This window comes from Cavia porcellus, unplaced genomic scaffold (assembly GCF_034190915.1).
Source record: "Cavia porcellus strain 051 isolate PalLab524CR breed Dunkin Hartley unplaced genomic scaffold, mCavPor4.1 scaffold_8, whole genome shotgun sequence".
Lineage (NCBI taxonomy): Eukaryota > Metazoa > Chordata > Mammalia > Rodentia > Caviidae > Cavia > Cavia porcellus.
The window spans coordinates 52,361,543-52,378,482 of NW_026947491.1; the positions used below are offsets into that span (position 1 = coordinate 52,361,543).

Here is a 16,940-nt window from a genome sequence, read left to right on the forward strand (position 1 = left end):
TAATACACCATGAGCTCAGAGAACAGACCTCCAGCAACCTATAGATTAGTATTTGCTAAGTTAACTGCTAATTCTCAAAGCCACACTTAAAGCACTTGATTTTGAAATTAATTGAAAATTAACTGAAAATGACTATCTGAAAAAAGAAAAGTACATTCCGTGCTAAACTGTGCCATTCCATTTCTCCTAAAACTGAAAATATCTTCCATGTCTCCCTCAAAACTGCAAAGCACTTTGTGTGGCAGAAGCTTCATACCCACTCTCCGTCCTTCTCCTGACCAGCCATGTGCCTATCCTTTACACACTGTGAACCTGCACACTGGCACGGCCCGGGGCATCCCCAACCTGTCTTCCCTGCTATTCAGAGTTCTTTGCAAAAGAACAGGGCCAACTCCTATTCTCTTTGTTCTCTAACATTCAGTACACAGTAGGTGTTGCTGATGGGCACTTGGGCAGCCTAAAATTTGCCTTATAGATAAGATTCACAAGCCTATAGGCTAGATGGGTTATTCAGTTATTATCTTATCCGATCCTGAACGTGTACTCACCTTTTTTTTTTTTAAAACCGTTTGAAAAAAGTGAAAGTTTTCCTGCTAATCCATTCACCCTAAACGCAGAGTACTTTCTCCCTCTCTCATTGACTGCTGCCAGGATACTTTCTGAGCCTGCCTTCATCCTGCAACTCTCTTGTTCAAGAATCCACTTTGGCCCACTGCCCTGGGCCTTTGTTCAGTGCCAGCCCACCGTGCTGCAGCTGTGAGCAGCTGTGGCTGTTCACACTCCCCAGAGTCCTTTCATGTACGGGACGCCATTTGATCCTCTGCTGGAACCAGAGGAGATAGGTGGGCAGACTCCCAGACTGTTGGTACAGATAAACAAAGAAGAGTTCATTAAGTCTGCCGAGGGTCAGACAGGTCATTAGTGCGAGACCAGACAAAAACCTGTGTGCCCAATTCCCAGCTCGGATCGCCCCTACAGCATAAAGGCTCAAAATGGCTCTTGTCCACTCACTCAGATTCTTGCCACCAGAGAGGACACATGCTGCACTCCTGGGAGAAAAAGAAATCACCATTCTTTGAGGAATTCAATGGTAAATACAATTCATGCCACACAAACTGCCAACAGTTCCCACCACCCACAACTGTTCTGTACACTGCACGAGTGGCCTGAGAGCCCAGTGGGAAGGGCATGATGCATACTTTCCTGCATCTCCAAAGCATCTCCAGTGTGAGAACACATGACGCTGTGGACCTGATCTCACACCAAGCCAGTTCCAAGGCCAGCATCCTAGACGGGCACAATCGTATATTATCAATACACCTGAGCAGATCCTTATGACACAGTGAAGGGCTTTCTGCAGTGGTTCTCCCTCCATCCATGAGTATGACACGGCTTTTTTCTCTCAGGGTGGGACAAATTAATTTTGTGGGAAGGTATATGTATTGTGACAGAGTGTTCTGCATCTTGAATTTTTAGTTCAGGACTAGGTGAAGCAGTTCACAAATGCTAAAGGCACAAGAGCAGTGAGAAATATGCATTTCTGAGAACCAAATTCAGCCTTGGTTAGTTACTTTCAAATTTACAAAACTTTCAAATTCACAAAGGTGAACGAGAAAGGCGGCTTTGATTTCTCCCCTGGCATGTACTTCATGCAAGCTCTTTTAGGCTAGAATGGAGAGTTGCATCCTTGACCTACTTAAAATACTTCTTTTTTTGGTCTAATTAGTATTATTGCTGCTTCTATAATTTATTATTTTAGTAAGCATGCAGAGGTGAACAGTGTCTCCACTGTAAACTTTTAGCTGTAAATTTAGAGGGAGTATACAGGAAGAGATCTATCTGAATTATGCTAAGTGCACATAACCACTAAACGCCCTAATTCATATGTTAATTAAGCATTAACTATCTATGGTATACTGGCCTTAAATGCTAGAAGAAAGTCAGCTACACAAGCTTCAAAATACAGAAAAGTACAAACTGAGTCATTTTCTGATTGGGTAACAGCTGGATTTACAAGGCAAAGGCAGCCTGGGCAGGGCAGAGCAGACTCACGGAGAAGATGAGTCTAAAACATCACCTCTCCATAAGCCCCTCTCTGCATTCCCTTTTAAACTATCAGGTCCCACACTGACCCCCACACTTTCCTTGTACTTCTTTGCCTGCTTTATGTGCCTCCCCAGCATTTACCTCTTGCTTCTTCTGATATCTCATACATTTTGTTTGGTTTTTCTCCTTTCATGAAAAGATAAGCTCTACAGGAGTAGGGATCATTGATCCAGAACTATACCCATTACACAGCAGAATCTGATCAATACATATTCACCTCCACTGACTGGCATCAAGGATAATAGCCACAGTTCTCTAGTCCCTTTATCCTCCTCTCTGTCCTTCACAGACTTTATCATGAACCAAAGTCACTTTTTTTCTTTTAAAGTCTATTTACTTAGCTGGTTTTTTTCTTATTCCTTACTAGAACGGAAATTTTATATAAGAAGAAAGCTGTCTGCCTTTTCACCATTGTTTTTCACTTACGGCAGAGAGTGGCACATAACAGGTGTTCAATAAATTGTAGTTGAATGAGCCACTACAATCATCACCACCACCGTCATCATCACAGCTCACATATACTGTGCACTCTGTGTATTCTAGATGCCTGTATTCATAATCTCTCTCCCAGTCTTCACAATGGGAGATGAGCATTGTTATTATTCTCTTTTAAAACTAGAAACATGGACATAAACACAGTAATTCACTATGATCATAAACCTAGCAAAGGGTAGAGACAGAAATGAAATTCCAGGCCACTTGATTTGAGCCCTGCTTTATTAAAAATTTTCTTTGTATTCTAATTGTATTATTTTTATGACTGTGAATCAATTATCTGGAATAAGGGGCTTCACTGTGGCATTTTTGTTTTTTGGGGCCTTTTTGTTCATTTTGTTTGGTACCAGGCATCAAACTCACAACCTCATGCTTATCAGGCCAGCACCTGAGCCACTGAGTTAAACCCCTGGCTCCTTTGTGGCATTTTCAACACACATAAAACATATTCTGATCGTATCCGACTGCCCGTTACCATCTCTTATTTACTCTTCTGATTCCCTCCCTCTAACAGTCCCACTTCTACTTCCATTTCATAGTTTTTCTAGATTCTATGAGAGAAAACAAGTGATTTGTGTACTTGTTATGTGTAGTTTATTTCATTATCATTTGACATGATGCTTTCTAGCTTCTCATTTTCCTGCAAATGACAGGATTCCATTATTCTTTAAGGTTGAATAATACTCCACTGGAGATATATATCACATTTCCTCACCTATTCAGATTCCACAACTTGGATTTTGTAAGCAGCACCATGATAAACTTGCGTGTCCCTACAATGAACAAGGTCTTTGTTTCCTTTGGGTTTATACTGAGAACTGAGAAGTAAAGAGTGGTACAGTGGGTTATATGGTAGCTCTACTTTTAGTCTTTTGAGGAATTTGCATACTGATTTCCACAGCCTCTAAAAATAATTTATATTTCTACTAACAATGTAAAAAGTTTTTTTTTTTTTCCCCTTGAATTCTTGCCAGAATTTATTCTCGGTAGAATTCTTGATAGCTGCCTTTCTGTCTTGAGATCGACTCTCGATGCAGTTTGGTTTTATTTTTGGTGCTGGAGACTGACTAAACTCAGGGCCTTATGCACACTAAGCACACATTCTTCCATGGACTGTGTCTTCAGTGTTTCAGTACAGCTTTGAAATGCACTTCCCTAATGTTAAAGATGGTGAACAATTTTCATGTAGTCACTGACCCTTGATATTCTTCTGAGAAGTGTTTGTTCACTTGCCCATTTGATGATTTTTTTTTTTTTTTGGTGTTAAATATTTTGAGCTCTTTTTGAGCTCTTTATATATTTTGGCTATTAGTCCTTTGTCAGAAAAATAGCTGGGAAACATCTTCTCCCATTCTGTAAGCTGCCTGTTCATTCTGTTATTTCCTTTACCATACAGAAGTTCTTCCATTTTATGCAATCTCATTAATCAGTTCTCACTATTATCCCTTGAGCTGTTGAAGTTCTTTTCAGAAATCAGTTGCCATTAAAGTCTTTGATTCATTTAAATTTATTTTTATAAAAGTTAAGAGATGAGAATCTTATCAGACTTCTCTAGTTGGATATCCAGGGTTTTTTGTTGTTGCTGTTTTTTTTTTTTTTTTTTTTTTGTCTTTTTCGTTTTTATCGGTACCAGGAATCGAACTCACGACTGCCTGCTTGCAAGGCAGGCGCTTATGCTGCTGAGCTAAATCCCCAGCCCCTGGATATCCAGTTTTCTGAGCACCATTTGTTAAAGAAACTGTCTTCCCTTCAACATATGCCTTTGATATCTTTGTCTAGAATCATGGGTCCTCTATTCTGCACTACTGGTTTCCATGTCTATTTTTAGGTCAATATTGTAACGTTCTGTTACAATGACTCTACAGTATATTTTGAAATCAGGTATCATGAGGCCTCCAGCATTACTCTTTTTACTCAGGACTGCTTTGGTTATTCAGTGTCTTTTGTGCTTCCATATGAAATTCAGGTGTATTCTCCAGCTCTGTGAAGAAGATTGTTGGTATTTTGATGGGGATTGCACTGAATTTATACATTGTTTTCAGTAGTGTGGCCAGTTTAACAATACTGTATTAATTCTGCCAATCCATGAACATGGAAGGTTTTTCTATCTTCTAGTGTTTCCTTCAATATCTTCCCCTGATGCTGAGTTTTGCTTTTAATAACTACTGTATTGTACTGACATGACAGAAACTGCACTGTAGAATAAGGCCATGATTGCTCCTAGACTGTGCAGGACTCTAATTACTTGACCCTCCAACCACCCTCCTGCCACCTCTAGGCCCTTCACCACACTATGGTGACAGGGACCTTTTCAAATCCCACATCCGATTATCTTACAATATTTTAAATCATTTTGATGACTCTCAACCAGTTAAGCATATGTTTTGGAGTGCTACCAGTAAAGGTAATATATCAATATACTTTTTCCGGAAACATAAAATGTCATCTCTGTAAAAGTAACAGGCTATAAAGAAAAATGATGGATTTGCAGATAAGCCGTATCTTTAATAAGGAAAAAAGATTTATTTGATTATGGCAATGACCCTATCAATAGCTTCAGAAATACTTAGGTAGTAGCTGATCCCTGACGCAGTATGTATGTTAAACTGGATACACCTGTGCCTCATCAAACCCAATTATTTAGAATGCCTAAAAATGAGGTCACAGAATCTACATTTGTAACAAGAGTCCCATACAGCTTGGACAGTCACTGAAACACTTTAACATCCACAAGTACGTGTAAATTGGGCAATACTGCAAATACCATCAGTATCAGGACTAAGACTGAACTTTATCTATGTAACAACCAACAAGCCCTCCTTTGCCCAACAATAACATTTTAATTTAAACTTCCCTAACCTGTGACTGGGTCACAGGTTTAAAATTTTATTTTAAATATTATTTGAGCAAAGTCATGTCACATTACACAGAATTAAGAGTATGATATCACAAATATCATTTCTTCTTGTAATATTACAGACTGAACCCGCACTGAACTACATCTCCAAACATTTTAAAATTTTTATTTTGAGACAGAATCTCATGAAGTCACTCAAGTGGCCATACTAGACTCAAGCTTAGGAATTCTCTTATCTGAGATTCCTAGAATCCTGATGTTATGGGCAGGTATGCCTGGCTTAGGTCAATATTTTTACAATAAAATATGCTCATTTCAAAAATTATTCCATCTCTTTCCCTAAAAAATAAACCTCCTGTCACAGCTATGATATTGTGAGGCAAAATAAATACAACGTTCGGCAACAAATCATCCCTTTCTCTAGTATTCTAGTTGTAAGGGAAAGTAGTTCTGATTAGATCTTACATTCTAAAAGCTATCTTAAAAGGTTAATGAGTGTGCTTAATGAGTATCCAACTAGCATTAAAATCCCTGGCATTTCACTTAGCTTCCCTAAGTTTATCAGAGCCAGTCCCTAACCAAATTCATCTCTGAACCTGGGGGGTGCCATCTGACACATCAGCTCCTTGCTACAGCTACAAGAGGAGGAACATCTTCCCGTAGGATCTCCAGCCTCTTTGGCTGGGAGGGATCCTCTAGCAAAGAGTGGTAAATGTACAAGGCCAAATATTAAATCTTAGTGTGACTAAGATTACAGTTAAATTTTTCTTTTCTTTAACAGGTTTTCAAATTATTTAATCTGTAAATACATCTCAGAAAAATGTGTTCCTCCATAAAATGTAAAAACATTCATAACCTTGATAACATAGAGAGGTCACATAGGTCTAGAAACTAAAATATGACATTTAGTTGTAGTGCTGGAGCGAGTGTCTACTCTGAGCCATGTCATGTGGTTTAACATTTTCTTTTGAAATCTTAAAAATACATACATTTAAGTACTGACACTCAGCTCTGATTGTCTTCGATATAAAAGAAAGTGTTCCACCGTACAAAACACAGAAATTTAAGTGCTTCAGAGATTTTGATTGTGTAACAGTAACTCCAAAAGAGCCTACAAGCAAAAACAAAACACTTACAGAGGAAAATATCAAGAGATAAATTTTTCAAGGTATTTCATAGGTAAGAAAACAATTGCTCATTTTCCATACTGCATGCATGAGTCCATCATATAAATTACTCTCCAGAGTCTATGCAATGTAGGCAGCCACTAACTGGGTCAATCATCATACAAGAACAAAGCAATCATTGGTCAGATGTATTCTAGCAGATTAAGGGCAAAACCTGTGAGATCAATAAGGCCAATCTGATTAACAAGTACAAAGTGATACGGAGCAGAGTCCAAATGTTGAAGGTTTCTATCTTTTCAGATAGTCATTCTAGCCTTCTATTTACAAATTGTAGCTCTAAAGTGTACAATCATTGTTATTTATGTCCAAAAGAATTTTCTAATTTCCACACAAATTCTCACACTTCAACTCTAAACCATGCCAAAGCGCTCCATTTAGGCTCCCTGCTGGATTACAAAATGGCACCAGAGAGGCATCAGCCATCCAGTGCACCAGGACCCCCAGGAGCTCTTGAGCATGCTGACAGAATCTGCCAAAACACAGGGCCAGGACAGCAGGGTAAAGTGGGATTTTAAAAGTGCCTCCTTGGTCAACAAGAACAGCTAGAGATTTTGTAAGAAACCAAAACCAGAACGCTATTTATGCTCCAATATTTTAGGCAATTGTAAAAGGCAAAGAAAATGGGTATTAATACTGGCATAAAAATATTTTTGAAATTTAGTGTTTATTTGTCGCATACCAACTGCTTTTTCTTTCATTCCTTTCTGTTTCTGATCTCTGGAAAAACCACATCTGTATCAAATGTCACTTAGCTCTTATTCAAACAGAAGAAAGCAGACACAGCGGCTGCACTGTGACTTGGCTGACCTGGGCCCTCAGTAAAAACAAACCTCTATAAATCACCAGATGTAAGCAATTGGATACTGATCACTTTAATTAATTGAACAGTGTTCCTGAAATTTACTATATAATTCAACCCTCCCATCACCTTTACCAGAAGCAACTAACAATACCTGTTTTCTTCCTACATGGTTTAAAAGAGGGATGTTTTTAACTTCAGTACTTACACACTTTTTAAGATTAAGGCAATAAAATACTTAAGTTTAGAAATTTAACCAGGAATGTTCTAAATGCTACCTTTATATACTGTTAAATCAAAATTCTTCCAAAATCTGTCTCCAAACATGAATATACATGTGTTATCTGCTCTCCAAAATATAGAAATGTCATGTAATTTTAATTCTATTTGGCAATTCATATTTACAAAATAATGTGCAGTATTTCTGACTTCAATTACATACTTTATTTTAATTGCATAAGCTGATATATTAAGTAGTGATCTCAAAGCCCTAATTTTCCCTGTAGAAACCAAACTTATAAGGACACCTTAAGAGTATGTTATTGACTCATATTTATTCTCACACACACAAAAATTCTCATCATGGTTTCTAAAATCTATGTAACACATAATCCATAGATCCCAAGCCAACCACTGAGCAAAACCAAAATTAAAGTCTGAGTCAACAGCACATAAACAAATGTACATCACTATGGGGTGAAAGTTGCTTCTTTTAATCTTGGAGACCAGTTAAACAATGAGAACAAAGGGTAAAACGTGTTGGCATGTGTTGAGGGAGGGACAGTATAGACTAGAAAACAAGTTTGGCAATTTAAAGAACCCTCTTTGTTATTCCTAGAAGGAAATTTTGTTTGTACGCTCTTTATGCCAGTGCAATATGGTCCCTCCCAACACAGATATGAAAGTTTGCTAATATTCACTTACAAGGATAGAAGTGTAATATTCGCTGAGACTGGCCCAAGATTTGGAATGGTTTCCAGTTCATTGCTGTTCAGTTTTCTATAAAAGATAAGAACAGGAGGGGGGTTAATTAGGTGATTTATAATTCATAGAAGTGAAAGCTTTACAATAAAGATATCTCTCACATTACAAGTTTTACATAATTTATTATAATTCAAATATCCACATAGTGAAAGTGAAATTGAAAGAGTGGCAATAAATTTTTGCAAGTTTCAAGTAGAAAGTAACCAGGACTCACATTTCTCGAAGGCTTTGAAGTTGGCTCATGGAACTTGCCTTGATGAAAGATAATCTGTTGTGACTTAGGTCCCTATAAGAAAGCAAAAACAAAATTATAAACAGTTTAAAATACTAGTACTACTTAATGAAATGCAAGACAGAGTGAGCTTATGAAATATCTATTAACATTAGTGACAACCAGAGAAATAACGGGTCCATTCTGTCCATAAACTAGATGGAAACCAAAATGTCAAACTCAAAAATACAAACTCTGAGGACAAAATTAGTTTAAGAGGCTGGCAGATTCAAATACTTTAAGCCCACAAACATTTTAAGAGATGTTTTTTGGCATGTAGTGAACGGATCTTTTGTGAACTGGTAGTTTTGCTTTACCCTCCCATCTCCCCACTCCCAATCTGATAGGATGACATCATAGCTTACAAAAAGTAACTAATTAGGCAGGTTGCCAAAGGACAGCCTTGAACAGAAAACTTTTTATTGTCACAAAGTTAAACATCAATGGCCTTATTGCAGTCAAATACAAATAGAAATTGCTTTCTGTATGTATTAGTTTCTCTGGGTTGAGGCACAAATTCATTTACAGCATCATGATAGTTCAAGTGTGTGTGTGTGTGTGCACGTGTGCACATGTGTGTGAGTCTATTGAACAAGACACACACTATCTGGGTCTTCTGTTTTCCTGAATTCCCCAAATCTCAGTATATGGTAATCTAACATATAGTCTACCTCCACCACCTAACAAACAGATTTCAATCACCAAAATAAATGTTTCTGCTTCAAAGACTCAGTCTAACTTAACAGCTAAAAAACTCCTTCCAACTAGATTTCCATAGGCAGCAATACTCCTAAAAACAACACACTTCTTTCTCCACGCACAGCAAGTTAGAAAGTCATATCAGCATTTCAATTCAAAATATGAAACAAAATTTGGAAGACATGCTTGGTTATATTCCTTATATGTTTCAATAACCTTGACTCTATAGCCTCAAAATGGGGTAATGAAAATGAAATGGCTGAACAGCGACTCGAACCCACGCTAACAAACATGACGGCCTGATGCTACCCATCGAAAGAGGTAGCAAACATTTAATGCATTCTTTGTGTTTAACTAAAGTTTCAGTGTGAGGTTGAAAATCATGACTATGTTACATGTCTGAGTATGTTCTCACAAAATAAAAATGGAAAGAAATCAGCTGCAGAGATGCACCATGTTATTTAGTGCTTAGTTAACAATTACAAATCAAGAGTTCTTTTAGTCTTGCAATTTTTGTTTTGAGAGTAAACCTGGAAACTGTTTCTCTTTTACCTTAAAAAAAAAAAAAAAAAAAAAAAACTGCAAAGGTTTTATTCAAAATATGTTTGCCTAAAGACCTACCAGACAGCAACAGACATGAGTAGATTTGTTCTGGTAGAGTTTATAACATGAAAAAAAAAATCTGGCACAGGCTTTAAACTATAAAAATCTTGCAATTACAACCACTGCTGTGCACGCTCACGATGCAGGCTGGAGCCAGACACTTTCCCTCACAGTCCGGCTCAAGTCCATCTGGAGTTCATCAAGGAAACCGTGAGCCCAACAACTCAGGTTAGGATTCAAACAAAACCTGTGTGCTTTTAGCACCCCAGACGGTCACAGATTTCCCACACGGTTTAAAAAACAACCGAGGAAAGAATCCTCTCCACTGGAGAGTTAGCCTGAGTCCAGTCTCATTTGGACCCACTTAATTCAGGAACACTGAGCCTGCAATCCTCTCCCCCACATCATTTCTGGTTTTGAAAGTACAGTGGGAAGAACCAATCTGGTATTTACATTTAATACAGTGATCTTCCTTTTAATTAAAAAAGCTACACTAAACCAGCACTGTCAATTTCACTGTAAAGCTTATTTCACAAGGCAATTGTGTGAGAAATGAGAGTGCTTAACCATCTTCCATCAGCAATGGGATGAGATTCCCCCAAGAAAAGACTCTTAAAATGAGAGATTGCCTTCAGAGACAGGTTCACATGCTGCAGATCACTCAGTTCATATTTAAAAGCAGGAGCTGGCAACCTTAAATATTTCGGTTATTTCAACATACTTCCATTCCTGAGTTTTGTGTGCTATTAAAAGCACAATATATGTGGGAGAAGGAAAAAACCCAATCCTTAAGTGACTTTTACTGCTAAATACTTAAAACTACGAAACTTTTAAGGGACCTAAATTTAGATTTAATACAGTTTACATTTCAGAAATGATTACTTTAGAAATGATTAGTTAAAGGATGTCACATTTTCCTAAATGTTCCTTATATTGTTTTTATGACTAAACCACTATAGAGACTCAAGTTATATAACACTGATGTTCTCTTTAACCCAGAACACGAAACATGCAGTAAGGAAGGCGTATTTTCACTTTCGGAATCCTATTAATATACATCTTCCCCAGGAAACTTTTCTAAAAAGAAAACAACAACAAACTGTTGTAGTGAGGTTAATAAAAGGGAAAGGGGGTGAGAGAGAGAGGTGTTAACTATTTACAAAAACTATAGCTAGCTAAATCCTTGAAAAATCAAACTCTGTAGGTAGAGACAAGTTTCTCTTTCTGAATATTAACAAATAAATATATACGAGAATAATTAATTTACAACATTTTGTTCTAGCTATCATTTTCTTTCTCTCAGCATTGGAAATCTGACTTCTAAGTCAAATTTTAAAATGCAAATACAGCACAGCTTCTTAATCAATCCCACAGAGGCCTGCAGAGCTGCTAATTCAGCAGAAATCTGGAAAGCTGAGAAACAAAAAGCCAGGCTGTAGCTGTTTTAAGACACTGATCCAAAGTGACTCATAAATCAGCCAGCTATGTTCAAGTTTTCGTCTGGAAAATATAGAAAAACAGCTGTGAAAACCATAAGGACTATTACCTTCACCCCACCCCCAATTCCGTATGGACCAGAAGATTTATAAGGCACCAACACTGCAAAAGTCACAGGAGTAGAAACTACCTTCCAGACTTTACCTGAGCTCTATTGAGAACTCAAATACTTCTACCTGATAAGATAAATAATTCCAAAATTCTAGTGAAAATTCAGTAATAATTGAGGCTCTCTTTGGCAACTGAACAACTCTTCCTCTTTTGCTAGGTAATATTCTAACAAGCACTCCTCTTTAGGTTCCAATCTCTGTAATCACCAACTCCAGGCCAATCTCCAAATAGGTACAGTTTTAACAGCCTCTTTCATTAATGTATTAGAGGTTACTTTTTGAAATACTGAGTACAGTATTATTATTTTATACTTCAAAATATGCCATTTTTTACACATGGGGGTCCTACAGCAACAACTTATAAATGAATAAAGTGGGAAAATAGACACCGAGTTTTCTGTTTTTCACTTGCAAATTCAATAAAAGAAACATTTTACTTTTTCTAAGGAGTACTTTCATAGACTAGTACAAAATGAACTTCCAGTATTTAAATTGTGGAAAGAAAGGGAAAGGAAGTTGCAGGAAAAAAATACGCATTTTTCTACTTATTTCCTGAAGTATGACACTGCCTACCTAAAAGTTCTACTAATTATGTAAAACTGAAGTAAGAGTCCACAGTCTTTTACATCGACTCCAATACACCAAATAACCGAAAATAAAATACAATTTCCTTTCTTTCTCTCTCTCTCTTCTTTCAAAGGTGGAGAAGAGACCTCTCTAAGGCTTTAAGAACAGACAAAAGAAACATTTACAATAAGGAACTCAGACCACATGGTTTGGTGACACCTACAAAGACGGTTAAGAAGTCCCAGAAGTACAAGAATGACAGGGCTGCTCAGTGAGTGATCTCAGCAGGGCTTCCGACAACAGGCTGAGTGCTTATTTATACAAGTGGAACTTATTTTCACATACTTTTAAGGAATGTGGACTTGTATTGAGACAATTTACTCCTGGCGGAAATGTAATTAAAGACTGTGCTAACCAAATAAACTGTAATTTGTTTTTAGTGTGCCACCAAATTATCTGCAAAACAAAATCCTAATTGGGTCAGCTACTTTTAAGACAATGTTTAGGTAGGTATCAAACTCCTTTGGTTCAACTTAACTTCTAATCAAGGGCAACAACAGTTATTTCTTTAAAGACATCTCATTCACCTACCCCTCCCCAAAAAATTTACACTAGCATGATTCAAGATGCTTCTTGGTACAGTGAAACTACGGAACAAAGTTAGCCTCAGTGCATAATCTAAGTATTTCTAAACATCCTCCAGCACTCCAGGAGGGACTGTGTTCACTTTCTTCCTCATCCTTCTATTATTCATAGGTGTTTACCTCCCGTCATCCACATGTCCAGTTCCGTATGTTGTCAATAGAGCCATTCACATCTCATGAAAGCAACACCCTGACCCCCAACAAGAGCCAATTCAATAGAATTAGCCACAACTAATTGAAAGTCTTCCTGCGTTAGGTTAAAGTCCTTATCTCCTTCACTTGTAATAAAAACTAAGAAGTTCCCTAAGATATTAAATACTAATCCAATACTTGAATTCTACTTTATTAAACTACGGCTTACTAAAAAACGTAGAGAATGTATTGTTTGATGGTCAATAATTCAACAAATCAGAAGTAAAAAAAATTATATAAGTACAACAATTTAAAAACAACTTATTAAAGTACTAGAGTAACCCTTCAACCACGATTATTACAGTAGGATTGACTACTACAATTGTTTAAGAACAGAGAAAGAGGTTCCACTGCAATTCTACTAGGCCCAAATCTGAGATTAAATATGAACTGCGGAATTATTTCTTTTAAACAGGCTTACATTTGTTTAAAGAAAATAAAATTTTTAAAAAAGTTTTTGTTTAGTTTTACAATATCCAATTTTAACGAAACTAGTGGCTAGGAGACTAAAAAGAGAGCTGGCAATTGGAAAGGACTAACATTTCCAACTAAATTATATTTTCTTCCTTGTTCTCCGCAGTTGGCAGTGATTTTGGGTTTTCAGATTTCAGTTTAAATCCAAAAACTTGCATAACAACGCTGGGCGCTCTCCCTGGACTGTCTGGGCGTGCTGAGAAGCTACAGAAATCATGCCCTTCGTTCTGAAAAATCCAATTCTTATTATCTACTGATCAGCACCGCCTAACTTCTTATGAGGACGTGTCCCAGGAGGAAGAGTTAATAGTCTACTAGTGTGAAATTAAGCACGGGGGAAAGGCTAGGGAAGTGTCTATCTTAGGGAGAACGGTGACCCAACTGCGTGTTAGTCTTCGCCAAAAGAAGGCGCGCGTGCAGTTACTAGTTCGGAACAGGAAAGGGGGCCTGAACTAGTTAGAAACTAACGTGGAGCCACCCTACCACTTAAACTCAGAAGGAAAGCTACACAGATCGCCCGCAGGTTGCCATCCCTCCTGCTTGGCCTAGGAGCGCGCAGACTAGCGTGGCCCTGGCCGTGGCCAGTATCCCCTCCCCTCATCCTTGCACGCCCACCTGCGCAGCGAGTAGGAGGAAAGCTGAGGCCATCCAGTTCTTTTTCCACCCCTACGAAGCGCGGGGGCGGCCCGGGCGGGGGAAAAGCTGCCCGGAGAAGCCTCTGCACGCCGCCTCCTAAACCACCAGGTCCTCGCACGCTCCCGTTTGCCAGAATCGGGCTGCGCGAACGATCCCCTTCGTTCAGGAGAAGAATACTTACAGCCTAGCGACCCAGGACGGCAGCGGCTCGGGAAGGCGCACCAGACGCTGGCGACTGCAGTCCAGCAGGTCCCCGAGGCAGCGGCAGGGAGCCGGGCACGGGCGTTTGGCGGCGACTCCGGCGAGCTGCCCGGTCGCCCCGGGGCCTCCGTGCGGGCTGCCCTCGGCCCGGCCCGCGCGCCCCAGCACCACGCACAGCAGCAGCCCCAGCGCCGCAGCGGGAGCACGGAGCCGCGGCACGCCCATCGCGGTCCCGCGGTCTCTGGCTCGGCCGGCGCTCCGCAGCCCGCGCCCGGGCTTGGCACAAACTTCCAGGCGAGGGTGGGTGGACTCCGGCCCCCGAGCGCGCGCGAGGGCCCCGGGAAACTTGCACTCTTGTTAGGGAAGTCTTCTCATGCCCCAGAGAAGCAGGCACAAAGCACAAAAAGGACGGCCGACTGTGGCAGACTTACAGCCCGACGGCGTCCGCAAGCTTTCGGCCGCAAAGAAACTTTCTCGCCTCCACCCCCGCCTCGGAGCGCGCAGTCCCGGAGCCTCGGAGGAGGCGGGGCGCGGGAGGCGGGCGCGCGCCCATTGGCTCCCGACGCGGGGGACTCCGCGGCCACGTGACAACAACAAGGCTCGGGCCCCGGCCCCGGCCCAGGCGAGGGAGAAAGTGGAGCCCAGATTGTAGGAAATTCAGTTACATTTTCCAGTCTCTCCAGCCAGAAGTCTCCACTACGTCCTGGGAACCATCTATCAAATGGAGTTGATGGGCGAAAGGGAGCGAGCAAGTACAAGTCTAGTTCCCAGTGTTGGAGGTATTTAGGGAAACCTTAGGAAGTAAAGTTAAATCAACTCTGTTACAGGAAACCTTTCCTTTCCAAATTAAAAAAAAAAAAAAAAAAATTAGGTGAATTATGTTTTAACCATCCACAGATGAAACAATGGTTTCACAATTCTTTTAACATTAATACCACTGGAGTTATCCTGCCCCCCAATTGGCACCAAAAGTAAAAACAATAATGAAATGTATAAGTCATGATTTTTGAAATGATATATTGAGTTACAAATAGCCAGCCTCGGTGCTCTGGACACAGCTGGGGGGAAATGACCTTCCAATAAACCCGAGATGGCAATCGGAGATTCCTGGCAACAGCTAGGCATAATAAAAATAATCACAGTCATATTTACTAGGACCTTGGAGGAAAAACTTAATACGTGCACCTTGGTCCACCTAGTCTTTGAGTGATGACATATATTGATTGAGAATGCAACCAGGCTAAAAGTACTTGCCTGCCTATGGGGGCAGGGTAAATGAAGGGAAAGGGTGGATTCAGACTACAGGATTTCCCAGGAAGTCTGTGCTGACTTTTCTTGCAGTTGACTGGGGTCTCAGAAAGTTGAAAATGCTGGAGATAGCAGAGAGCATCTGCTAACCTAGCCTTCAGAGGAGTCTGGGCAAAGTAGCAGACCCAGGGAAAGTAACTAACTTATTTGTGGCAAAAACAAACAAAACCTGGACACTTACTTTAAGCTTTCACTTCTATAGGTAGTTTATTGCATGCTGTCTGCCTAAGCATGTGTGTGCTAGAGGTCGCTTAAACTAGGCATATGGAAAAGTGGAGATAGCTTTTGGAATTGGGACTTTAACCCTGACTCTTAATAGCTATCGATTTCCACTGTAGCAAACCACTGTGTAAGTGTTCACACTCGTGGGGAAAGGAAAAGACTCACTTTAAAGTTGACACGCCCTATTTTAGATAAGATATCCTATCTTCTTTCCAACTGCCATCAGCATCAACCCCATTATCTCTTAAAATGAGTTATAAATAAAAATACTTAAAATTATGGTTGTGCCTCCTTGTGAAAGGACAAGGTTCATTACAGTCATGCTGTGTATCACCTATGTATTTCATATAAGGAAAATCAGACAGTGCACTGGAGTGTTTAAAAAGAAGAAAGATGCCAGTATATACATTCCATTGTGTATAGGGAGATGACAGGAGCGAGCGTGGTGACTTTCTGTTGAGACGTCACCTACATGACGGTATGAAGGCAGAAATTTTCTACCATTTGGGGGATGTTAAACTCATTTTGTCTTCCCACTCCACACTGTATTATTTCATATGTTCTTATGAATTAAATTTACATTTATATTCTGATATTTATGGCACCCATAATTTCAATTCTGATCTTTCTCCTAAAAAAACAGTACACCCATGTACACATTCAACTACCTATTGGTCATTTCAAACGGGATATTCAGATGTGTCATGTCTACAATTGTGTGCACAGTTTTCACTTCCCTTTAAGCTGAGTTCACTCTCCCCTAAGAATACCTCCTTTCATACAGATTACTGCCCTCAAAGATGAGAGTCACCTATAACATTGCTTCACTCTCACCACAATCATATCCAATTAATTAGCAAGACCTGTTGAAGCTAACAGCTCTAAATGTATCTTGTGTGTAGTTCCACAGATACTGCACAAATTCAGTCCCCGTTTAGTTCTTGCTTGGATTGCTGCCACAGCCCTCTCCTATCTAGCATTCCAGTCCTTTCTCCACAATGCAGTCAAGTGATATCCCTCCAGCTTCAGTCTGGGCCCATGACGCTAACCCTAATTCTTTTCACCTGTTTCTATTGTCCTGGGAGTAA

At 39.6% G+C, this 16,940-nt stretch overlaps 1 protein-coding gene across 2 annotated transcripts in view; it reads right to left on the reverse strand.

The window, feature by feature from the left end:
• The window catches only part of Lrig3 (leucine rich repeats and immunoglobulin like domains 3), a 44,933-nt gene extending 30,111 nt beyond the window's left edge, over positions 1–14,822 (reverse strand). For both annotated transcript variants that reach the window (XM_013159382.3, XM_003476120.4), the window contains exons 1-3: positions 14,303–14,822; positions 8,643–8,714; positions 8,369–8,443 (exon numbers count right to left, since the gene is read on the reverse strand). In XM_013159382.3, coding sequence (XP_013014836.1) covers positions 8,369–8,443; positions 8,643–8,714; positions 14,303–14,547 — 392 coding nt within the window. In that variant the 5' untranslated portion in view covers positions 14,548–14,822. The remainder of the gene's footprint in view (positions 1–8,368; positions 8,444–8,642; positions 8,715–14,302) is intronic.
• Between the last annotated feature and the right edge of the window lie 2,118 nt (positions 14,823–16,940).